This window comes from Hemitrygon akajei, chromosome 3 (genome assembly GCF_048418815.1).
Source record: "Hemitrygon akajei chromosome 3, sHemAka1.3, whole genome shotgun sequence".
Taxonomy (NCBI): Eukaryota; Metazoa; Chordata; class Chondrichthyes; order Myliobatiformes; family Dasyatidae; genus Hemitrygon; species Hemitrygon akajei.
This window is the reverse complement of record NC_133126.1, coordinates 180,512,303-180,537,311: the sequence shown is the minus strand read 5'-3', so window position 1 is coordinate 180,537,311 and position 25,009 is coordinate 180,512,303. Positions and strand designations below refer to the sequence as shown.

Genomic DNA, 25,009 nt, shown 5'->3' with positions numbered 1-25,009 from the left:
TCTAATATCCCTTGAAAACCATGGCGCTTTCAAACCTTTAACCTTTCCTTTCAACCGAACAGGAACATAAAGATTCTGTACCCTCATAATTTCACCCTTAAATGACCTCCATTTCTCTATTACATCCTTCCCATAAAACAACTTGACCCATTCCACTCTCTCTAAATCCCTGCGCATCTCCTCAAAGTTAGCCTTTCTCCAATCAAAAAATCTCAACTCTAGGTCCAGTCCTGTCCTTCTCCATAATTATATTGAAGCTAATGCTATTGTGATCACTGGACCCGAAGTGCTCCCCAACACATACATCTGTCAGCTGACCTATCGCATTCCCTAACAGGAGATCCAACACTGCCCCATCTCTAGTCGGTACTTCTATGTATTGTTGCAAAAAGCTATCCTGCACACATTTCACAAACTCTAAACCATCCAGCCCTTTTACAGAATGAGCTTCCCAATCTATGTGTGGAAAATTAAAATCTCCCACAATCACCACCTTGTGTTTACTACAAATATCTGCTATCTCCTTACACATTTGCTCTTTCAACTCACATTAACATTACTGGGATCTTTTCCTTCGTTTACACATCAATGGAAGGCTATGCAGTGTTTTTATTTCTCACTAACTTACTCTGGGTTTTCTATTTTCTCCTTCCTTTCTTGGTCCTCTTCTGTTTAATTCTGAAACTTTGCTAATTCCTAGATTTATTGTTTTTATGGCAACATTATAAGAATTTCCCATTGCTTTTCAATAACTTATAATTTCTCTTAATAGATAAGAATGGATTGTCCTGATTGGTCTTTTTGCCTTAAAAGAATAAGACACACATATTACATGTAAAACTTGTAAATTGAATTAAGCAATCTATTCAAACAAACTGCCCCTTTAAGATCTTTCTTATGGTTACCCTCACTGCACTATACAATTCCAATGCAGTCCAAATCATCTTCTAGGTATGGCTAACCTCAGCAGGCAACATGACCTTCACACACTTTTAATGAACTACACAGCAAAGTACATTTTAAAACCTGTAAGTTCTATTCCTGGGTCAGATTGCAATTCAGTGTACAAGTACATGAAGGTATTCCATATATATCCAGTTAGCTCCCTAAGCAGAGGAATTAATAAAAAAAAGGCTTCTGAATTTTCTACAATTGTTGATTTTTTAAAAATCGCTAGAGTAGTGAGACATCACTTCTGTGACAGCAGCATTTCTTCTACAACTGGGCACTCTTAGCTCTTCTGGGCCTATCAGTACCTATTATATCTACAGTATCACATTCTATAAAAATATTTGGAGAGATGTACTTCATTTGTCTTCACATAGAAAGAGCAGTGCAGAATTTCCACAGTTACCCCAATAAAATCAGATTCTTATTTAGTTGCAGTTTAAAAATAAGAAAATTTAACAACCACTCTCTTCCAGCAGCTACATATTTTAACAGTATTACTATTTTCAGAATCAAGATTCAATATCACTGGCATGTGTCTTGAAATCTGCTGTTGAGGCAGCAGTACATTATATATAAAAATCAACTAAATTAGTTGTGCGAAAAGGGAGCAACAAAAGAAAAAAAAATGTATTGTAGATGGGTTCAATATCCATTCAGAAATCTGATGGCAGAGGGAAAGAAGCTGTTTGCAAAATGCTGAATGCTTCAGGCTCCTGTACCACCACTTTGTTGGAAGCAATGAGAAGAGGACATTTCAGATAGTGATGAAGCTTCCTTTTCCCGAAGTTCAATCAATTCCTTGGTCTTACTGATGTTGAATGCAAGGTGGTTACGGCGACACCACACAACTAGCTAATCTATCTCACCATCTGAAATTCTGCCAACAGTAGTTGTGTCATCAGCAAATCTATAGATGGTGTTTGAGCATACCTGGCCACACTGTTGTTGCTGTAGAAAGAGTGGAGCAGTGTGCCAAGCATGCATCCTTGAGTTTTGACTGTCAGCGAGGAGCTGCTGCCATCTCCAATCTGTACTGACTGTGATGTCCCGGTAAGGAAGTCAAGGATCCCGTTGCAGAGGGAGGTACAGAGGCCCAGGTTTTTGAGTTTATTAATTAGTAATGAGAGCATGATGTTGTTGAATGCTGAGCTCTAATCAATAAACAGCAGTCTGATATAAGTATTACTATTGCCAATGTGATCCAAGTCCCAAGTGGAGAACCAATCAGGTTGCATCCATTATAGACACAGAGTGCAATAGGCAAATTGCAGCAAGCTGAGATTGCTGCTTAGGCAAGAGTTGCTTCTGGCATGACCAACCTCTCAAGGCACTTTGTCGCAGTGGATGCGAGTGCAACTGGGTGATTGTTGTTGGGCAGTTCACCCTGCACTTCTTGGGTTCTGGTGTGATTGCTGCCCTTTTGAAGCAGGTGGGAACCTTACGACTGCTGCAGTGAGATTGTAGAACTCTCCCGCCAGTTAGTTTGTACAGTTTGTCAGTGCCCTACCAGGTACACTTATCAGGGTCTAACATCTTGGATAGTTCACCCTCATGAAAGATGTTCTGACAGCAGCCTCTAAATCAGAGATCACAAAGTCATTCACCCTTTCAAAGCTTGCATAAAAGGCATTGAGGTCATCTGGGAGTGAAGCATTATAGTCATTCATGACTCTCCACTCTAAAGAGGAATAATTAAGTGTCATTTCATAGATATGAAATCTAAGTCTACTGCCATTAAATTGTTACTTCTTTGTTTGAATATACCATGAAGCTATAAGAACACAGCCAGCTACTGACCAGATTTAAACACAAAGCTTAGTATTTCGTAGCTTTCTTCAATTGCAGCATGAATATCTTAGCATTCTAACACCATAATCAAAGTCTTATAAATACAAAAAGCCCTGAAAAGGTTAAAAAGTTAGTGGCCCAATATGGTTCATGTTCCAAAAAGAAGAGGAAAAGCAAATTTAAAAGGTATGATTTCAAGATGAGCATATATATTGAAACTGCCAGTTAAGAACAATACCTCTCTTTGCCTGAAGGTGAGGAGGAGCTCTCTTTTTCTTTCCTATCTTTTACACGAAACTCTGATTTAATCACATCTTTCTCTTTGTCCTTTTTGTCACGCTCTCTTTCTCTTTCCAGTTCTTTCTCCTTCTCCTAAACGCAACACAAAATATTGAAATTCAGGTCACAATATTAAGCTAAGTATCGTGGCACCAATTAGAATAAAACGCACACCACTAGACCAAGGGTTAAACTAATCAGCTGACATGAAGCATTTATTGCTGGGGCACAGAACACTAAGGGGAATAAATATCTTTACAATGTAGCACAGTCAATTGTATTTTTAAATAATTTGTACAGTACTGTGCAAAGGTCTTAGGCATCCCATGTGCCCAAGACTTTTGCACAGTACTGTTAATTGTCAACAGAGCATTTGTAAATAGGGTGGGGGCAAAAGATTTGGAAATGGCGAGGGTGGAATGCTGCAACACAGGTGGCAGAGAAGGATGCCAAGGGCGGGGGGGGGAGGGGAGGCACACCCAGCCTTGAGACACCAGGCAAGGTTATTTGTTGCCAAACAGTTCATTTATTGATCATTACAGAATGTTTTCTCTGGTGCTCCTTGCTCCCTCCCCTTTTCTCCCCAAACATGATTCCCCCTCTCCCTGCCCCCTTCTCACTCTTAGTCCACAGGAGACCCATATCAGAATCAGGTTCATCATCACTCTCAAAAAGACACGACATTTGTTTTTTTTTTGCAGTAGTACAGTGGAATACATAAAATTACTTCAGTACTATGCAAAAATCTCATGAACCCTAGCTATACGAATGTGCCTAAGACTTTTGAACAGTACTGTATATGCTAAAAGCAAATTCCATAATAAAATTCAAGAGCACCAGTAAACTGGTAACCCCACCTTAATTCAAAATTACACTCTGTATCTTGAAAGATTCTGAGCTGAACAAATGAAATACAACCAGCTTATTTTTAAAAATAATTAGAATATGTTGTACCTACCCGCTGAAGGAGTTTGTCTCGATAATGTTCCACTTGCTCTTGCATGGTCTGACCTGCCTTTTTAGGCCTTTTCCCAGATTCTAGTTCATCCTGGAACTTCATTACCTTAAGCTGAAAAAGTCAATGTTTATTTTCAACATCATTTATTTTTTTATTATAAAATCAACACTCAAAAATTATTTTGCCAAAAAGATCGTCGCAACACAAGAAGTATCTGTACCTCTATTTCTCGAAGCTTTGCTCGCTTCTCTTCAGACATTTCTGAATATTTAAGAATAGGTTTGGGTTCTGAAGTTTCTTCTTTTGCTGGGTTAGTATAGTAAAGCAACTCTTCTGATCTAGAGACTTGATCATCAACATCATCATCGTCTTCATCATCACTTTCCTTTAATGTACTGTCCCTGTTAATAAGAAAACAATTTCCCAATACAGGAAAAGTAAAATATCAATAATGTGGTCTAAATTGCAAGAGCATCAGGAAACAGTCATTTACAAATTCCTGCTCCTTACACAATTTAATTAGAAGTTAATTCTGTATTTAAACAAGTTTTCACAATGACGCTCAGTATAAACTTAGACTTTTATCAGTCACTGCCTGACAAAGGAGGAAAATCCACTACCAGATCCAGGATAATTTCCATTTCCTTATTGTAGATTCTCATGTCACTCACAATCTAAACTCAACAGCCACCTTCGAATGCACAGCAGAAGAGCACTATCTAACCAGACTGGTGAACATGACAGACAACCAATCACACTTTATATTGAGATGGCAAGCTACAAAAGTCTTGTGTTACAGATTTATATTACCATACAAATTCATCTTATTATCATCAAACTAGAAATGCATCCAACCCAAAATAAACATTAAAGCACTTTGTGTGTAATTTTCCTTAGATTTAATTGTGTGGTCTTGGCAAAATTATTAATATCTGCTACATAGCTGCAACACATGCAGCACAATACCCAATTTGTTCCACTAATGAGGAGCACAATGAATCATTCAGGACTTGTATCCTAACGTTTGAAATTAAATGCCATTCTTCTTGTGTATCCTTGATTATATTAAGTCAAAACTGCAACATACGCTGGTTGTTCATCTTCCTCTGATTCAGTTGGTTGGTCAAAGAGTTCCCACTTTGAAGTAGTAACAGCTGTTAAAAAAAATGCTTTATTATTAAATATGAACTACCAATAAATTTATTTTTCAGTGTTGGAATTTAATATGAGCACATCTGCCCAATCTATTTGAAAAGCAGCAGAAAATTCAGTTACATCAACATTATTATACTTAAAACCAACAGAAAATCAAAATTATAAAACATTAAATTTAAGTTAATGTTTTTGTGTAGAATAAAAAAAATACCAAGTTAAAATTCATTTGAAACTTACCCTGAGATTCTAATTCTGCCTCATCTACTGCTTCCCACTTTGATGGAGCAACTTTAAAAACTGACTGAAACTTCTTGGTGTTGGTTTCTTCAATGCCATCGACTGACAAAAGAAAATTCATTAAGCATCAAATCATGGTCAGATACGACTTTCTAAATCAACGATTTCTGATGTAAAGCAAATGGACCTTTCAGCTCTCGGAGAGACATTAGCATGTAACAAGTTCATTCTACGACAGGTTAATGGTGAACAGAGACTGGATCCAAGCATTTCCCAACCTCTTCCAATTCAGTCAATGCAAGCAGAGTTCTTTGTTGACTTACCTTGGAGAACTAGATGATAATCTCTCAATTCAGAAATGAGATGAAAATTAAGAAAAGTCAGCATGGCCAAGCCTTTAAAAGTACACTGCATAATTATGTAAACAAGATTTGTTCTTAAATGAGTAACTCTTGCACCCATAGGCTCTAAGAGTTGAGGACAACAGGAGACATATAGTTACACCAACGCCTCCACGTCTCACAGTATTCTGACATACACTTCCTTTATTGGTGTAAACACTAGAATTCCTTACTTAGCAATGTTGTGAGAATATTTAAGTCAAAAGTAGTCAGAGCAAATTAAGGATACCCAATAAAAGTCTGGTAATTACAAATCTATGAACCTAATATAAGTGGTAGCAACTTTATAAAACAGTAGTCAAATCTCAGCTGGAGTACTGTGTACAGATCTGGCCACCACACTATTGGGGGGATAATGATAGTATAGAAAAGATTCATCAGAATATTACTGAGGCTGGAGTGTTTTAGTTACGAGGTAAGACATGAGAGGTTAAGGTCTGTTTTCTCTCCAGTGGAGGAGCTAAAGAGAAAACATGATTTATGTATGCAAAATTATGAGGAATATAGATGGGGAGAGGCTGTAGTAAACTTTTCCCCATATAAGAGGTAGCTAAAAATAGAGGATATGGATTTAGGGCAAGGAGAAGCAAACAAGAAAATCAGAGGGAGATCTTTTTCCACCCCGAAGATTGGCAACTACCTGGAATACACTGCCTGAGAGAATGGTCAAGTAGAATCACAAACAGCATTTAATAAACATATGCATTTCTGAGGCATAAAAAGCCATGTAGTGCTGGAAGATGGGATCAGCACAGATGGGGGTAGGGTGGGTAGGGTCATTTTAACTGGCCAATTCCATACTTAATGACAAATTATATACAGGCAAACAACACAAAAGATTAGAAGGACTTACTGGGAACCCCATCAAGGTCATCATCTAGCACCTTCATAGGGACACCATCTAGATCATCAATTCCAGTGTTCAAATCAATTGGAACTCCATCTACGTCCTCCAATGGGGCACCATCAATTTCATCCTCAACCGGTGTTCCATCAAGATCTTCAGGGTCTGGCTACAAAATACAAGCACATAACCGTAACTACTCTGGCTTTTACACATCAGTGCTCACTGTACATGACAGAAATAATTCTTCTCCTTGCTTTTGTTACTGTGCAGAGACTCTTCCTAATTTATAGGCAAGAGATTCAAGAAGCTGATTTGCCACCTGGTGTCTAGAAGAGAATATATAGCTGCAATCTAATTTAAGGCTTTGGATATCATAAATAAAAAGAAAATTCAAGGTCTGAAGATCACATGATTACAAACATATTGACATGGGTGTTGGCATTTCTGCCCAAGTCCATGCTGGCTCCCAGCAGAACAATCACATCAGTCCCAGTCTTCTGTTCTTTATTTCCCTGTAACACTATTCTCATCCTTGCCCTTCAACTACATTTACAAGTTTGCAGATGATACCACCATAGTGGGCTGCATCACAAATAACGATGAGCATAAGATGGAGATAAAGAACCAAATTCAAAATTCAGTATCTCTGGTATATGTTGTGAAATCTGTCATTTTGTGGCAGCAGTGCATTGCAATACATAATAATAAAAACGATAAATTATAAGAAATATAACTTTAAAATTAAATAATTAATACAGAAAGGGGGCAAAGAAAAAAAAAAGTGAGGTAGTGTACATGGGTTCATCGTCCATTCAGAAATCTGATAGTGGAGGGAAGAAGCTGTTCCTAAAGTGCAAATGTGCCTTTAGGTTCCTATACCTTCTCCTCGATGGTAGCAATAAGGAGATGGCATGTGCTGGGTGATGGGAGTCCTTAACGATGGATGCAGCCTTTTTGAGGCATTGCCTTTTGAAAATGTACTTGACGCTAGCAAAACTAGTGCCAATGGAATTGCCAGAGTTCACATCTGTAGAAACTTGAGTGTTTTTGATGACACACCAAGTCTCCTCAAACACCTAATGAAATATAGCCGCTGTAGCGCCTTCTTTGTAATTCAATCAATATGCAGGGACTAGGACAGAGTTTAAGAGATGTTGACATCCATGAACTTGAAATAACTCACCCTTTCACTGCTGACCCATCGATGATAACTGTTGTGTGTTCCCCCAACTTCTCCTTCCTGAAATACATAATCAATTCCTTGGTCTCACTAACCACTGAATGCAAGGTTGGTTGTTGTTGTGACACCACTCAATCAGCTGATACATCGTGCCCCTTTATGCCTCCTTGTCACCATTTAAAATTCTGCCAACAATAGATGTACCGTCAACAGCAAATTTATAAATGGTGTTTGAGCTGTCCCTGGCCACGCAGTTGTAGGTGCAGAGAGAGTAAAGCAGTGGACTAAGCATGCATCCTTAAGGTGTGTCAAAGCGTTTGTTGTGAGCAAAGAGGGAATGTTATTTCTAATCCACATTTGACTTCCGATGAGGAAGTCAAGGATCCAGTTGCAAAGGGAGATACAGAGGCCTAGGTTTTTGAGCTTGTTGATTAGTACAGAGGGGATGATGGTATTGAACGCTTGAGCTGGAAAAATGAAAAGCAGACTGATGCAGGCATTGCTATTTTGCATGTGATCAGAAGAGGGCCAAAGAGACTGCATACACTGTAGACTTATTGTAATGATTGGCAAATTGCAGTGGGCCCAGATCCTTATTTAGGCAGGAGCTGATTCTGGCATGACCAGCATCTCAAAGCACTTCATTACAGTGGAACTGGACAATAGTCGTTGAGGCAGCTCGCCTTGCTCTTCTTGAGCACTGGTATGATTGTCACCCCTCTTGAAGCAGGTGGGAACCTCTAACTGCTACAGTGAGAATTTGAAGGTGTCCTTGAACACTCCTGCCGGACCAGGTACTCCATCAGTCTCTTGCCTTGTGAGGGCTCACCCTCCTCTCAAAATATGTTCTGATGTCAGCCTTCGAGACAGAGATCACAGGGTCACCAATTGCTGCAAGGATTTGCAAGGTGCAGTTTTATTCTCCCTTTCAAAGCATGCATAAAAGGCATTGAGCTTATCTACAACATTGTTTCATGACAACAACCTTTCTCTCAATGCCAACAAAAGAGCTGGTCATACCTGTCTTGAGATCAAGGGCTCAATATTCAAGTATGAATATCACCAGCAGCCTATCCTGGCCCCACCACACTGATGTCAAGGCTAAGCTCATCAGTACCTCAAGATCCTCAGGAGGCTGAAGAAATTTGACATGACCCAGTCGACTCTAATTTTTATTGATGCACCATAGAAAGCATTCTGCCTGGATGCATAATGGCTTTGTGTGGCAACTGCACTGCATGTGAATGCAAGAAAATGCAGAGAGCTGTGGACATAGCCCAGCCTCCCCTCCATGGACTCTCTCTATACTTCTCAATGCTTCAGTAAATCAGCCAGCATAATCAAGGACCCCATTCACCCTGGACATCCTCTCTTCTCCCCTCTTCCATCAGGCAGAAGATTTAAAAAAAAGCCTGAAAACCTGAAGGCTTCTATTCCACTGTTATCAAACTACTGAATGGACTTCTTGTACGATGAGATGGGACTCTTGCCTTCAATGTACCTTGTTATGATCTCGTACTACATAGTTCACCTTCCACTGCACTCATTTGATAGCTTTTACATTTTATTCTTAATTGTTTTTTTTAAACCTTATTCTACTTCAATGTACTGTGTAATGATTTGATCTGCATGAATAGTGTGCAAGACAAGTTTTTAACTGTACATGTGACAATAATAAACAAATACCAACTCCTTTTGATCCTCAAATTAACTACAGGAAATTTACAGTAACCAATTAACTTATCACCACATCTATTGGGCCTTGGAGGAAACGGCAGCGCAGAAAAACCAGTGCAGTCTCAGGAAGAAAAGGCAAATTGCACAGATTGAATCCAGGTCTCTGAAACCATGAAACAGCAGCACATTAAGATTGGCTGCCAGGCAAAAATGTTGGAAAAAAAATGTAAAACATAGATTGCAATAGGCAAGGAGAAGAAGTTTAAGCTACATTAATTGCTTCTTAGGATAGCTCAAAGTATCAAATCTAATGGATTTTCTTTGTAGTGATACTGCAGTGCAAGAGCCGAAACCAATATTCTCAAGATCTGGCCAGGAGGGACAAAACTTAAAATGTACATTCTCTCAGTGGATCTATAAAACAGGCAAATTTTTAAAAATCACCACTTGAAAAAAAATAAATCTGCTATCAAAATAGACCAGAAATAATTGTGCTATTTCACCCTAAAGTCGCATGCATATTTTGATTTTCCATAGCAATATCCAACATTGTAATCACATTTTGAGATGATGAGTTGATTCATAAAGCAGGATTTCAAAAAATGTGCTCAATTCAGCACAAAAATTCTTCAAACTTGGTGCAATACAGGTATACAAAACAAAAAAAAAATCATGACCGTGAGGCCAGATTTTGCTTTAATTTCATCTACAAGTTTGCACATGATGGCAGTATAGTGGGTTGATTCTCAAATAATGATGAGTTGGAGTACAAAAAGGAGATAGAGACCTTAGTAACATGGAGAACTGACAACAATCTCTCTTTTAATGTCAGCAAAAAGAACTGATCATTGACTTCACAAAGGGAGGCAGCGCTCACGCTCCTGTCTGCATTAAAGGTAAGATGGGTTGAGAACTTCAAGCTCCTGGGAGGAAATATTAAGTCATCTGTCCAGATCCAACCACTTAGATGCCACAACTCTACTTCAAGAAGTTAAAGAAAGTTGGCATGCTCCCGATTGCCCCTTACCACTTTTTAATTAATGCATTCTTGATGCATGGTGACTGCAAACCTCCATGGATTCTATCTATACTGCCGGCTGCCTCGACACAGCAGCCAGCATAATGTAAGACCCCACCCACCCTGGACATTTTCTCTTTTCCCCTCTGATCAAGCAAAAGAAGCCTGAAAGCTCACCAGGCTCAAGGGCAACTTCTACCCCTCTGTCATAGGCTACTGGTTCATGGTTCCTTAGCACAATAAGATAGACTCTACCTCACAATCTAACATATGATCTTGTACTTTATTGTCTCTACCTGTACCATACTTTCTCTGCAGCTGTTACACTTCTGGTAATGCTTTACCTTATACTTCCTCGATGTAGTGTGTAATGAGTTGATCTGCATGAATAGTACTCCAGAAAAATTTAGATAAATTGACAACTCCATTATTGATGATGATGATGATGATGATGATGATGGCAACATTCTATCTCAAAGGACAGTAGGTGGAGACCTTTCCAGGGCATAACCCCGGGCAGAAGGTATGGAGATCCTGGGATGCCCAGTTGTCAAACCACCCCCTTTCAGTCTCACCAGTGTAGTCCAAAGGATAGTGAAACAATATGTTTAGCACCAGCTAGGCAGCAGGAGTTGCTGGAAGGATGTTCAGTGTTGTCCAGTTGCCTTTTAGGGGCTCCACTTAGGATTTTCTGTCAGGGTTTACTTCCATAGCCTTTGTCTCTCCCAAGGCTGCCCACAAAGCAGTGGGACTATTTACCCATAGCTGGAATCTGGTTCACAAGCACCAGAGAGTGTCCACACACCCACGCGCCTGCGTGCTGTGTGTGTGCAGGGGCCAGACCTCCGCGTTCTCTGTAGTTCAGCCTGAGCCCGAAAGGAGTTCAGTTTCCGTGTGTCTCCAACAGCAAGCCTCATGCAGGAGGCAATACGTGAGGCTTGCTGTTGCAGAGGCAATGTACTGGTGGGGAAAGACTTGCAAGCCACTGGTGGAAGCTGAAAGTGAGAGCAACAAGCACTACCCACTACACTAGACGCATCATAACAACCATTTGACAGCATTCCAATACTTCTGTCTAATAAAAACCAAATTACTACTGAATATTTTGCAAGACATCTTTTCCAATTTCACTCCTAATAAATGTCTTGCAAAACATTCCATAGTAATTTGGTTCAGAGAAATATCCATTTCTATTTACTGTCACCTAAAATAAGATAAATATTCTTACAAGCAATTAATGCCTTAAAAAGTATGAAAAGTCATGCAGAGGGTGAAGGGTCCACAATGAAAGAGATCAAAATTCAGTGCTTCCATTAAGTGTTGAATAATTTCCATCCGGTTGCTTATTGGCAAAATGTTTGTTCAATTGCTTTCAACCACTAGATATAAAACAATGCAACAATCACTGCACATTTTTTGTCAAATTCCTCAGGCTAACCATTTCAAATACATAAAACATCTGCATTGCAATGAGCAATACATTTTAAATTGAACACCCCAGTCATATTTCTCAACTGAAGTGGCAGTTCAAATACAGATTTTAATCTCAATCATTGTCAGTGCACAAGATTTTACTGTTTCTGTTTATGACAAGCAACTGAAGGGTCAGAATTATAAGCAATGAATTAATAGGTCTGAGCTCTGTTCTCACATGAGTCATATCCAAGAGATATATGCTGATGAAATGCTTTTGACCTGAAAATGTTAACTGTTTCTCTCCACAGATGCTGCCTGACCTGCTGAGTTTTTCCTTTCATGTTTCTGGATTCCAAATTTCAGTATTTCGAAGACAGAGGGAACCATCAAAATGTCAAGGGTATTATTGAGTTGAAAAATAATTGCTCCCATTTGAGGACTAGACGAAACCTAGGAGCTATGGACAGTCATTAATAAAATCTTAACACAGAACTCAGAAGAATTTTTTTTTTTAAAAATAGAACACATCACCCCAGGGAGAAGTTGAGAACAAAAGCTTATATACAATAAAGATGGAATAGGACAGCTAAAAAGATGCTTCCCTAGGGGTCAAACAAATATGGACCAGTGGGGTAACTGATTTGTTCCTAAACTGCAAATACTTGATAATGCTTTTTAAATGTGTAATACTTCATGCAGTCCCAGAACAAAAGGAGAAAGGAAAATTAATTGAACTTTGGCAATGAAGATACCAAAATACTGGGGAATAACAATCGAATATAAAGCCTTGTTACAGAAAGACATGTCACAGATAAAATACATAGCTCATTCAAACACTTCATGAATGGTTTGAACATCTACATGTACAAGGGAGATATTCTAGACATAAGGAATGGTGTCAACAGAAATGAGAAAACTCAGTACACTTATACATTTTCATGAGTTGCACTCAGCCATGAAACAAACTCTGCAATTTTTCTTCAGAAGAAAAATTCTGTTGCTTGTTACATTTAAGCAGAGGAAGAAAAATATCTAACCATTCCTAAATACCTGAGGTTTGCAGAGTTCTTTACTTTCATCCTCGAGATCTACAAGTCCAAGAAAGATATTTTGTAGTTTAATGAGGAATGGGTCAGGATAAACTGTCCAATCTTCCCATGCTCTAAAGCAGCCCATTACTCTTTGCTGTAAAACAAATTAGAATATTTCAACATATTACTGACAACTTGGATTACCAAACTAGCTGACAGTGGTTAAAGAGATATATATAATACACAATTTAGTTTTGTTTTTAAGGCTATGCCTTGCTGCAGGAACATAAACCTCATTTTCCCTTCACTATATCAAATGCATCTCTTAACATCATGTGTTTCCATTTAAATATTATCAATAGCTTTGAAAGTATTTTATTTTGATTTTCTTATTGCTGGATTGGGACATTCCCTGCATCTTAACTTGCTACATCTTTTCATTTTGCTTTTTAAATGTCAGCTTGCTTCCCTGATCTTCAGGTTAAACGACTCAGTATCCGACACTATTAAAATACGCAAAGCACCTTTGGCAAATTCCCAACACCTTTATCAAGACTTTGTGATTGATTATTTTGTAATTACTCTTCAATATATCTTCCTTGATTTATGCTGAAGCCTTGACAGGAACAGCTAGAAACAGGAACAATATACATGAATTATAATTGGATATTTTTGTTGCCATCCATTAATAAATAACTTACTCAAGAGTTCTGATCAGCTAACTGCATCAGGAACCATGCCTATTTTTTTCCTCTTGGTCACCCATGGGTACCAAGACATAGAATAGAAACCATGCTGAGGTTGCCTAATTTATCTAAACCAGGACTTTCCAGATCTATGTTGTATGTCTTCAACGGATAAACTTGCTTGGCCATCAATCTACACCTTGTAACTATTTAAGATTGTTTGGGACAGCTCTTTGGTTTAATTCTTAAAATATAGCACAAAATGTTAAATATTAAAATAAATCATGTCCATCCTTATAATTTTAATACCTTTTGATAAATTCTCAAGAATTGACCAAAATTTGTGCAAACATTAAATGAAGGGGTTAATAAGCAATTTTAATTTTACATAGAATTTTGATACCAAATTGTTTTAACCATATTATACAGTACGACTAACAGTTAAACCTCATTTACTTAAGAATTAAGGTTAACAAATTAAAAAAATAGAAAAAATGTGCTATTTAACTATATTATGTAATTGATTAGTTGTGATATCTCAAAATTATTATGACCAATAACAGCAAATAGCACGTGGTAGCTATTACCTTGAAATTCTCAGACTGTAAGTGACCTTGAATTGACTTGTAAGTTGCATTAAGGTTTGCAAATATCTGGCACAGCTTAGATTCAAAACTGCGAGAGAAGCAAAAATTTTATTTTCTGGAATAGATTAAACTTTGGTAAAATACAAGAAACATATCTGCTAGTTTACGCTAGGCCTAAAAATATAAAGTGTTTTGCATTATTTGTACTGCAATGAATGATGAAAAATACCATGAGATTTAGTTAAATTCAACAGCTAGGATGGAATCGTGACCATAAATCTAAAACCCAATGACAACATGAATTCCTATTTGAAGTCACTGCATTGCTGTTATAAATCTGTAATTTGGAAAATTAAAATATTCTGACTTCTTTTAGCTAGTTCAACATCTTTTCTTGCTATTTTCTTTTCAGTGTAAAATTATGTACTTTACAATAATTCTTTATAGGGAACATAGAACATAGAACAGTATAGTCCCTCTAGCCTTCAACGTTGTGCCAACCAGTTAAACTACTTCAAGATTAATCTAACGTTTCCCTCCCAACAGCCCTCTCATTTTTCTTTCATCCATGTGTCTATCTAAGAGTCTCTTAAAATGTTGCTGATGTATCTCCCTCTACCATCACCCCCAGCAGTACTTGTCATTCATTCTCTGTGTAAAAGTCCTACTTCTGACAACCTACCTACTTTCCTTCAATCACCTTAAAATTATGCTATTTCTGCCTTGGGAAAAAGGCTCTGTCTGCCCACTTTATGTCTCTTATCATCTTATACACTTCTATCACCTCTCATCCTCCTTCACTTCAAAGAGATAAACCCCAGCTTGCTCATCCTTGCCTCATAAGACATGCTCTCTAATCCATGCAGCATCCTCTGCACCCTCTCCAAAGCTTCCACACCTTTCATATAATGAGGCGACCAGAAATGAACACATTCTTTTGAAAAGTATACAAAGAGTGTGATTGCTTGCTTATTCACATTATTGTTTAACTTTAACCCCAAGTCCAAAAAATATTGGTTAAAAAAAATATTCACAAAGTTCCAAATAAATTTGTTATCAAAGTATGTATATGTCACTGTATACTACCCTGAGATTCATTTTATTCACAGTAAAACAAAGAATAGAATAAATGGAAAAACAACAGAATCAGTGAAAAACTGCAGGTAAGCAAAGACTAACAACCAATGTACAGAAGTCAAATTATGCAAATACAACAAATAAACAAACAAATAAATAAGTAATACTGAGGAAGTGAGTGGCAGAGCCCTTGAAAGTAAATTCATTGGCTGTGGAATCTGTTCGTTATTGAGGTGAGTGAAGTTATCCATGCTGGTTCAGGAGCCTGATGTTTTAAGAATAAGCATTTCTGAACCTGGTGCTGGGAAATACTGGCAGACAAAACTTGCTGCCACCTATGGCAATTAGGAATGGGCATCAACTCTCATAAATGCTCCAAAAGGTGGAAGCAATTTATCCCTTGAGCCACTGCAGTCTTTGAATCACCAGGTAGTGTTTTTTTTTTATACAAGTGTTCAAAATATTGCATACTTATGCTGGGGAGTGTTTACAGTGGCTGATGCATACTGCTTGACTCAGCTTTTCAGAGGAATAAAACAAAAACTCTTATTGCTAAAGGTGAAATTGCTCATCAGAAACCAGAAGACTTCACAGCATCTTCAAAGATCCTTAGGATCAAAAATGTCAAATTTGACAAGTGCAGCTCATAGCTGGGTTCTAAAAAACACTTCTAAGGCTGTGAAGACCTACTTTCTTATCACTCAAATATCAGAACATACTTAAAAGTTGCATTAAATTGTCCGCAAGAAAAATACAAAATCCAAAGTATCTATTTACTGAATGAAACTATCAAAACAAGAATATCAGAAGCAGCAATATTTGCATACATATATGAACTTTGGAAAATACGCAAGAGCATTCCTGAAGGTAACACAAGGGCAGAAAAAAAAAGAATGCAATCTAATGAGGAAGTCTGCAACTGTAATAAAAATTATTTAAGAGCAGAACATACTCTCATCTAAAATTCATTCCTTAAATATTCCCACCAACCCTATTCTGAAATTTCCTTATACTTTCATCATCAACTTAAAACATCTTTATTGACTATTTTTGCACTGCTTAACCTATGTTTGTGTGCAATATTCCACAAAACTCTGAAACCCAAAGCATGCAAACAAACTGTTAAGAATATAAATGGAGCTGCACAATCTTGACACAGGTAAGCCGAATCATGTTCCTTGCTAGCCTGAAGTTCCAAAGGGAAATACAAGCAGCCAACCAGTCATGCTTCAGAAACTCCCAGGCTTTTACATATGCAGCCAAACACAGCAGACATCCATGCTGAAGATCAAATGCATGAGCATCTAACTGTCCATTTCACTCTGGACTCTGAATCCAACTTACTGAAGAGAGGTAAGATGCACTTTGCTTTAAGCCAGCAACAGTGGCATATTAAATCATAACTTCATTCATTTGGAGACCACCGATGCCGAAGAAGGTAGTAAATACAGATAGATGTATTACTTACTTCACTTTGTTTTATTTAATTCATGTTTTAATTAAATTTTGATTAGTTTGGCTACATCTTTCATTTTTATGGATTTCAATCATTTGACTAGATTAATAACTATCAGAACTCATTTAAAACCCCTAAGAGACAGGATGCTGTCAAAATTTGCACATCTATGAAAATGCTAATAGACTCTGTGGAGTGTGATTCCAGATAGTTAGGCTGGATCCCAGGCTAATCCAGACCTATAGTTAATATGGTGAAAATTAAACCAAATAAACTTATTACTTACTATTTTCTGTAGTATGAGGCATTTGCAACTTTAGCTGATGAATTGTATAACACATCTGACACCAAATAAAGCCTGGCGATCTGTAATAGGAAAAAAATATAATTTTTATGCAAAAAATATCCTTTAAATAGTTATGACACTTGAGTGCAATAAAAATACTGATAATAATGCCCTTCAGTTTTCAAGATTGTGAAAACAGCATCTATTAGATATGAACATTCATTTCCTTACCTATCTGTATCATTTGAAATTGTAGTTCTGCTGTGGATTCTATTCTTTTATTACTTTAGATCAGGGGTTCCTAACCTGGGAATGTTAGGGGTCCATGACATAACAAAGGTTGAGAACCCCTGCTAAATGAAGTTAGTGATACAAACTCACCTGGCAACCAAGCAAGAGTCCAAATAATATTTAGGTAGTTAAGTTACTGAATCTTACAAATTATAAAAATTAAATCTAGGGGTGTTCTGTGAATTGGGAGTTTGTTTTCTCATAAATCTAGGAGACAGGTACATTAGTCCCAAGCTAAGACTCCCTCTTCAATCACCTACCCACATTATACCACTCAATGTCCTTTTTCTACCCACACCACCTTGCTGAGCACAACACAAGACCAAGACATCTAACATTAAACTAATTATACCTACGTAAGGTGTTTCAAAATATATTGTCAGTGGAGTAGCCAAAGAATTTGAAAATTTATCACACAAAAACTCAATAGCTGATGATTAAACCAAATTAAAGGCACTTCAGGTTTATGAAATATTTTCCAATTAGATACAAACCTTTTTAGGCAATGGAGTTTTCAAAATGGACAAAGATTCTGCAATACATTCCACTATTTCTTCAGCAGCCTCAGCATGATTCAGACAGAACACCATAGCATCGCCAACATCATTTTTTCGAGGTGTTAGTCCACGCAAGAGTTCCTCCAATTTATCTCTTTGACTTCAACAAAGGGTATAAATTTTAGTACATTAGAAATTTACTATACTACAACATTATAATATTTTGCAAAAACTAATAAAAGCATTTTTATAATCTCTCATTTTCAAAAGTTAATGGGCAATTTTTGCTGCTTTGGAAATAATGAATTATGATACAGAGTGTTGTTATTGAGGAAATATCCAGAGTTTGATGAACTCTTACAAACTTCTATAGACGCACAGTGGAGAGTATCCTAAATGGTTGCAACATGGCCCGGTATGGAAACACCAATCTACAGAAGCTGGTAAATCACAGGTGAAACCCTCTCACCATTCAGTACACTTACAAACCCCATTTCCCGAAAAGTTGGGATATTTTCCAAAATGCAATAAAAACAAAAATCTGTAATATGTTAATTCACGTGAACCTTTATTTAACTGACAAAAGTACAAAGAAAAGATTTTCAATAGTTTTACTGACCAACTTAATTGTATTTTGTAAATATACACAAATTTAAAATTTGATGGCTGCAACACACTCAACAAAAGTTGGGACAGAAGCATGTTTACCATTGTGTTACATCACCTTTCCTTTTAATAACACTTTTTAATCGTTTTGGAACTGAGGATACTAACTGTAGTAGATTTGCAATTGGAAATCTTGTCCATTCTTGCTTGATATAAGACCTCAGCCGCTCAACAGTCCATGGTTTCCATTGTCTGATTCTCCTCTTCGTGATGCGCCATACATTTTCAATAGGAGATAGATCTGGACTGGCAGCAGGCCAGTCAAGCACACGCACTCGGTGTCTACAAAGCCACGCTGTTGTAGCCCGTGCAGAATGTGGTCTGGCATTGTCCTGCTGAAATAAGCATGGACGTCCCGGGAAGAGACGTCGCCTTGATGGCAACATATATCTCTCTAAAATCCTAATATACGCCTCAGAGTCAATGGTACCTTCACATACATGCAACTCACTCATGCCGTGGGCACTGATGCACCCCCATACCATCACAGATGCTGGCTTTTGCACCTTTCGCTGATAACAATCAGGATGGTCGTTTTCATCTTTGGCACGGAGAACTTGACGCCCGTTTTTTCCGAAAACTAGCTGAAATGTGGACTCATCTGACCACAGCACACGGTTCCACAGTCTTTTGGTCCATCTGAGATGAGCTCGGGCCCAGAGAACCCGCCGGCGTTTCTGCAGAGAGTTGATGTATGGCTTCCTCCTTGTGTAATACAGTTTCAAGTTGCATTTCTGGATGCAGCGACGGACTGTGTTAAGTGACAATGGTTTTCTGAAGTACTCCCGAGCCCAGGTGGCTATAATTGTCACAGTAGCATGACGGTTTCTTAGGCAGTGCCGCCTGAGGGCTCAAAGATCACGCGCATTCAACAGTGGTTTCCGATCTTGCCCTTTACGCACTGAGATGTCTCTGAATTCTCTGCATCTTTTCACAATATTATGTACTGTAGATGTTGAAAGACCTAAATTCTCTGCAATCTTGCATTGGGAAATATTCCTTTTGAACTGACTAACAATTCTCTCACGAATTTTGGCACAAAGGGGCGAGCCACAACCCATCCTTGCTTGCAAAGACTGAGCCTTTGATGGACGCTACTTTTATACCCATTCATGATACCTCACCTGCTACCAATTAGCCTGCTTAATGTGGAGTCTTCCAAACTGGTGTTACTTGAATATTCTGTGCACTTTTCAATCTTATTTTAACTCTGTCCCAACTTTTGTTGAGTGTGTTGCAGCCATCAAATTCTAAATTTGTGTATATTTACAAAATACAATTAAGTTGGTCGGTAAAACTATTGAAAATCTTTTCTTTGTACTTCTGTCAGTTAAATAAAGATTCACGTGAATTAACATAGCACAGATTTTTGTTTTTATTGCATTTTGGAAAATATCCCAACTTTTCTGGAAATGGAGTTTGTACATGAGTGTTGCCACAAGAAAGCAGCACCCATCATCAAGTTCCACAATATCCAGGCCATGCTCTCTTCTTGCTACTACCATTGAGCAGGAAGTACAGAAGCCTTGGGTCCCACATCACCAGATTCAGGAACAGGTATTAACCTACAACCATCACACTGCTTGACCCACATGAAGCACAGGTGATAAAGTGTACATTGAAAAATAGCATGGAAGGAATTTAAAAATATTGCTATTCCACTAAGTTGCCCAATACTAAAGGACATTATATTGATTCAATTACTCAATTTTCTCACTATTTTACATCATAGAGTTCCTTATAATACTTAAATAATGGAGAGATGCATTTAACTTACTCCTCTTTTAACTGTCCTTTCTTCACATTCTCTTCAGCTCGAGTCTCTGTTTCTTCTAATATTTCTTGCAGGTATGGATTTAGAGGCGGCGGCCGCCAAAATGATCCATTCTTAAACATGCGGAAATCCATTGTTCTCCACCGAGTAGGAGAATCACCCTGGCAAACAAGTAGCAATATTATGAATTTGAACGGTAGAACCATCATTTAAGAATATTTACATTTTTACAAGTATTAATTTAGTATACCTGGAGTATGGAATACAATTTCCATCTGTAATAAACATGGGCAGGGCTTTGATTCTCAAAAAGGAACCTGGAAAACATTATATATTTAGTAACACTGCACAGTTTAAATTGATTAATTTCAATATAAAATGCTTACAAACAGATTCCAAATAATTCTTTGGGAGTTAAAACCTGAACATGGGGTTGTTTATTTCTCTGTTCATGATCATTGCTTCAAACATAGGTCCTTCACGCACAACAAATTCGATCATCCGATGAATTACACACAATAAGTTTCTGTACAAGACAAAAAACAAATACAATCAATTCATAAATGAGGACACCATTTTAACGAGTTGAAGAACAAATTTATAAATGTTTTTCTAAAATGCATCAACCCATTTTTAAAAACCAGGCAGCACAGTAGTTTGTATGGCACTGAAATTGCTTTTAGTCAATGAATGAGAAGCAAAACGGCTAGACTTCAGAGCAAAAGCCCAGTGCTTTCATTCATACAAATCAAAACGCTTCTAGGTTCCTTTTGAGTCTGATTCTCTAAATATGATATACTTCAGCCAAATAACATCTGCAGTTTACAATATAATGCCACTGGATCCAAGTATACTTAATCAAGCATCCTTTTCATCAATAGATGGTAAATTTACTTTGTGTTACATAAAAAAGGTTTATAATTAATGCTTTCAATTATGTGCTTAACTGATCAGCAAGCATTCAATTTTTCCGAGACCGGATTGAAATGAAGCTTCACGTATTAACACATACTAATTTAGTTTTAAGAAACATGCACCTTCATGTGCATTACAATGACAGTGCTACTTCAAAGCAAGTTTAAGTTAAAACGAAGTTTGGAAACCTTGATTCCAAATTATTTACAGCTGAACTAACATGACATTTGAAAAACGAAAGCTTGAAAACTAACAGCAAATGCAAGATATCAAAGTCTTTTGATGGTACTGTTCAATTTAACATTTGGGGTTTACATTAACCTGCACTATTTATTGCAACTACTATTATTTCCTTGCACAGTTTAGTATAATTAACACCAACTTGTTTGCTTGTTTGATTATCTATATTATTATTGCCATTCCAGCAAACCAACTGATCAGCATGAATCTGACAATATCAGGTACTGAGCCAATTACAGACAGGCAATTATTGATCATACTTCCAAAACAGTCAAAAATGAACAACAGTAATATATACATTTGAATAAATGGGCTTTTAAAAATTGTAAGCATCTTGGAATTTCTTTGTGCCTCATTGAGGATATTTCAATTTAAATTTACATTTGATCAATCTTAATGATGATCTACCCTTAAAAAATTCAAGTTCACTATTATAGAAGCAAATTCTTGGGAGAGCATTTGTTTAAAATCAAACAGAAATCAGAACAAAGGGGAAGGCCATTCAACCCATCATAATTAGGTTCAGTTCTAAACTTTCAACAATTAATCATGACGTATGCGTCTTTCAACTGTTGCTTTTTATAAATAACCTACTCAAACTATTAAGATCAATTGATGTTTACTGTGTCACTACCTAATAGACATGTTTTTAATGTCTCTGTGAAGACATTTATTTTCTCTCCCAATTATGGCTCTCAGTTACAGGAAAAACTCGTTTTTAGTACAAGACGTAATTTCAAAGTTATAATTTCTTTAGCCAGAGGGTGTTTACTCTGTAGAATTCTTTGCCACAGATGGCTGTGGAGGCCAAGTCATTGGGTATTGTTAAAGAGGTTGTAAAGTTCTGGGTTAGTAAGGGTGTCAAAGGGTTATGGGGAGAATGCAGGAGAATGGGGCTGAGGAGGGAAAATAAAATCAGTCATGATCAAACGTGGTGAGATTCAATGGGCCGAATGGCTTAATCCTGTTTTTATATCTAATGGTCTTATAATTAGTTTTCAGATTAAATGCATACTTGAAACAAACAGCCTGTCAATACTGAACTGAAATACATGATACTGCATGCATTCTAAAGACAAACAAACACCAACATTTGATTCATTTAAAAAGACTACATATTTCCAAGTTGAATAAACCTAAGTTCGTTTTTGCAGGAAAGCTTTCCAAATTCTTATTAAATTATTCATGACATCTAGGTGCTAAGAAAGTCAACATTTTTGTTTATTTCTAACCACCCCTGATCAGATCATCTGACTTAAGATAATTCTGGATCCAGGACTAGATAGAGAACATAAAATGTTTTAAGTCACATTGCTGATGCAGCCTCTTATTGAAGATTTTGGTTATTTGTCAATAATCTGAATAAAGTTTTGAATTCTTCTGCTGATTAAGGGCAGACTAATTGACTAATACTCTAGAAACACAGTTACTGTGCTATCACACTCAATTACAGACTGATCTGAAACTGAATTGCAAGAAAGGAATCACTGACTTAGCAAGTGCCATCAATCCAGAGATAAGATTTAAAGATTACAATAAACAGTTGCAAGAAAAAGTCTGTGAGCCCTTTGCAATTACTTGGTTTTCTATATTAATTACTCAAAAAAAAAGTGGTCTGATCTTCATCCAAGTCACAAAATGAGACAGACACTATCTGCCTAAGCTAATAACACATGAACAATTGTACTACTTCTCTTCAATACTGAGTACACCACTTAAATAATCACAGTCCAAGTTCAAAAAACTTCGTGATTCTCTGGGAATAGCTTCTTCAAAAGCTATTTGGAGTCAGCTGTTCCAATCACTGAGATGAAATTAGAGGTGTAAGTTGTAGAGGAACCTTGTATATATGTATATATACATACACACATACATACATACATGTAAAAAAAAGGCACACAAAATCAGGTTACTGACAAAGCCTGCTCTTCTCAAGAATGATCTGTTTATGTGCACCATGCCCCAATCAAAACAACTTCCAGAGGACTTTAGAAGAATTGTAGAAATGCATGAAGATGGAAAAGAATTCAAAAGCATTTCTAAAGACCTCAGTATTCATCAGTCCACAATAACAGAAACTGTCTATAAATGGAGGATATTCAGTACTTCTGCTACTCTCCCTAGGAGTGAATGTCCTGCACAGATAACACCAAGAACACAATGTGCAATGCTGAAAGAAGTGAAAAAAGAACTCAAGGATAACAGCAAGAGACCTGCAGATATCTCCGGAACTTGCTAACACCTTTGTTTATGTCTGGTCTATAAGAAAAACATTGAACAAGAATGGTGTTCACAGAAGGACACCATGGAGGAACCACTGCTCACTGCAGAAAAAAACATTGCTGCTCATCTCAAGTTTGCAGAAAGGCCAGCATGCTTATGGGACACGTTTGGATGAAAAAGGGCACTGCACACCAACACTGAAGCCTCATCCCAACTGTGGAGCAACATCGTTTGGCGCTGCTTTGCTGCCTCAGGGCCTGGACAACTTGTAATTGTTAAGGGAACAATGAATTCAAAATTGCATCAAAACATTTTACAGGTAAATGTCAGGGAAGTGGTCTGTCACCTGAAGCTCAATAGAAGTTGGATAATGCAACAAGACAATGATCTGAAACACAAGAGTAAATCAACAACAGGATGGTTTAAAAAGAAAATTCATGTTTTGTAAATGGCCAAGTTACGAGTCCAGACTTTAACCCAGTTGAGATGCTGTGGCATGACCTGAAGATATTCAGAAGGCTGCTCATGCAAGGTATCCCAGAAATATTGATGATCTGAAACAGTTTTGTGTGGAGGAATGGTCTAAAATTCATCTTCGCCATAGTGCAATTCTGATCAGCAGCTACAGGAAATGTTGGGTGGATATTTTTGCGGCTAAAGAAAGTTATTAAATACAAGGGCTCACATACTTTTTCCGGCTTAGACTGTGAATGATTAAACAATGTGTTCAATAAAGAAAAGTACAATTGCTTGTGTGTTATTAGTTTGGGTAGATTGTGTTTATCTATTATTATGATTTAGATGATCAGACCACATTTTATGAATAATTAAGATGCAGAAAACCAGGTAATTGCAAAGGGTTCACAAACTTTTTCTTGCAACCTTATATATATTATAAACACACATTTTCTAAATTGACTTTACAGTGCTTATTTGTTGCTTTATGTTAAAATTCTCATCTCCAGTGAACAAGCGTTAGTGAATCAGAAGCTGACAAGAAATCTAAACTTGGAGAAATAAATAAAACAGAAACTCATACTTACTCAAATGTCATTGTTATAAGTTGGGAACACAAAACTGTACAAGACTTGGGCAATAAAACATAAGGGGGGGGGTTGGGAGTCACAAGAGCCTGTGACCGTTCCCCCGCCCCATACCACTGGGATCAAAGGCCTGCACAAGCTGAGGGCTAAGGCACTCCTCAAAGGTCAATGATCTCAGAAGTCAGGTCATTGGAGTCCTTTATGTCAAACCTATGACTGCCATGCACTGGGGTTGGAGGCCTGTGTGTGAGAAAGGGTGCGAATGGACTCGTTTTGCTGTTGCCTTGTTTTATTGCGTAGTTGCAGCTGCTTGCTGCTCGTGCTGTTCTG

General features: G+C 37.4%; 1 protein-coding gene and 1 long non-coding RNA gene across 6 annotated transcripts in view; one reads left to right on the top strand and one right to left on the bottom strand.

Moving 5' to 3' along the window:
• The window catches only part of LOC140725700 (uncharacterized), a 30,506-nt gene extending 18,107 nt beyond the window's left edge, over window positions 1-12,399 (top strand). Inside the window, exons 2-3 of the long non-coding RNA XR_012098420.1 lie at window positions 10,306-10,369; window positions 12,216-12,399. This is a non-coding gene — a long non-coding RNA (uncharacterized lncRNA). The remainder of the gene's footprint in view (window positions 1-10,305; window positions 10,370-12,215) is intronic.
• Window positions 1-25,009, bottom strand: part of u2surp (U2 snRNP-associated SURP domain containing) — a 99,739-nt gene that overhangs the window by 11,452 nt on the left and 63,278 nt on the right. For 2 of the 5 annotated variants that reach the window (XM_073041510.1, XM_073041511.1), the window contains 14 exons: window positions 20,680-20,784; window positions 20,509-20,575; window positions 20,262-20,419; window positions 17,816-17,981; window positions 17,031-17,110; window positions 14,212-14,299; window positions 12,958-13,092; window positions 7,800-7,856; window positions 6,623-6,782; window positions 5,369-5,470; window positions 5,064-5,130; window positions 4,197-4,377; window positions 3,977-4,087; window positions 2,978-3,111 (listed from right to left, as the gene is read on the bottom strand). In XM_073041510.1, coding sequence (XP_072897611.1) covers window positions 2,978-3,111; window positions 3,977-4,087; window positions 4,197-4,377; window positions 5,064-5,130; window positions 5,369-5,470; window positions 6,623-6,782; window positions 7,800-7,856; window positions 12,958-13,092; window positions 14,212-14,299; window positions 17,031-17,110; window positions 17,816-17,981; window positions 20,262-20,419; window positions 20,509-20,575; window positions 20,680-20,784 — 1,611 coding nt within the window. The remainder of the gene's footprint in view (window positions 1-2,977; window positions 3,112-3,976; window positions 4,088-4,196; window positions 4,378-5,063; window positions 5,131-5,368; window positions 5,471-6,622; window positions 6,783-7,799; window positions 7,857-12,957; window positions 13,093-14,211; window positions 14,300-17,030; window positions 17,111-17,815; window positions 17,982-20,261; window positions 20,420-20,508; window positions 20,576-20,679; window positions 20,785-25,009) is intronic. The other 3 variants (XM_073041512.1, XM_073041513.1, XM_073041514.1) reach the window with 3 other exon arrangements.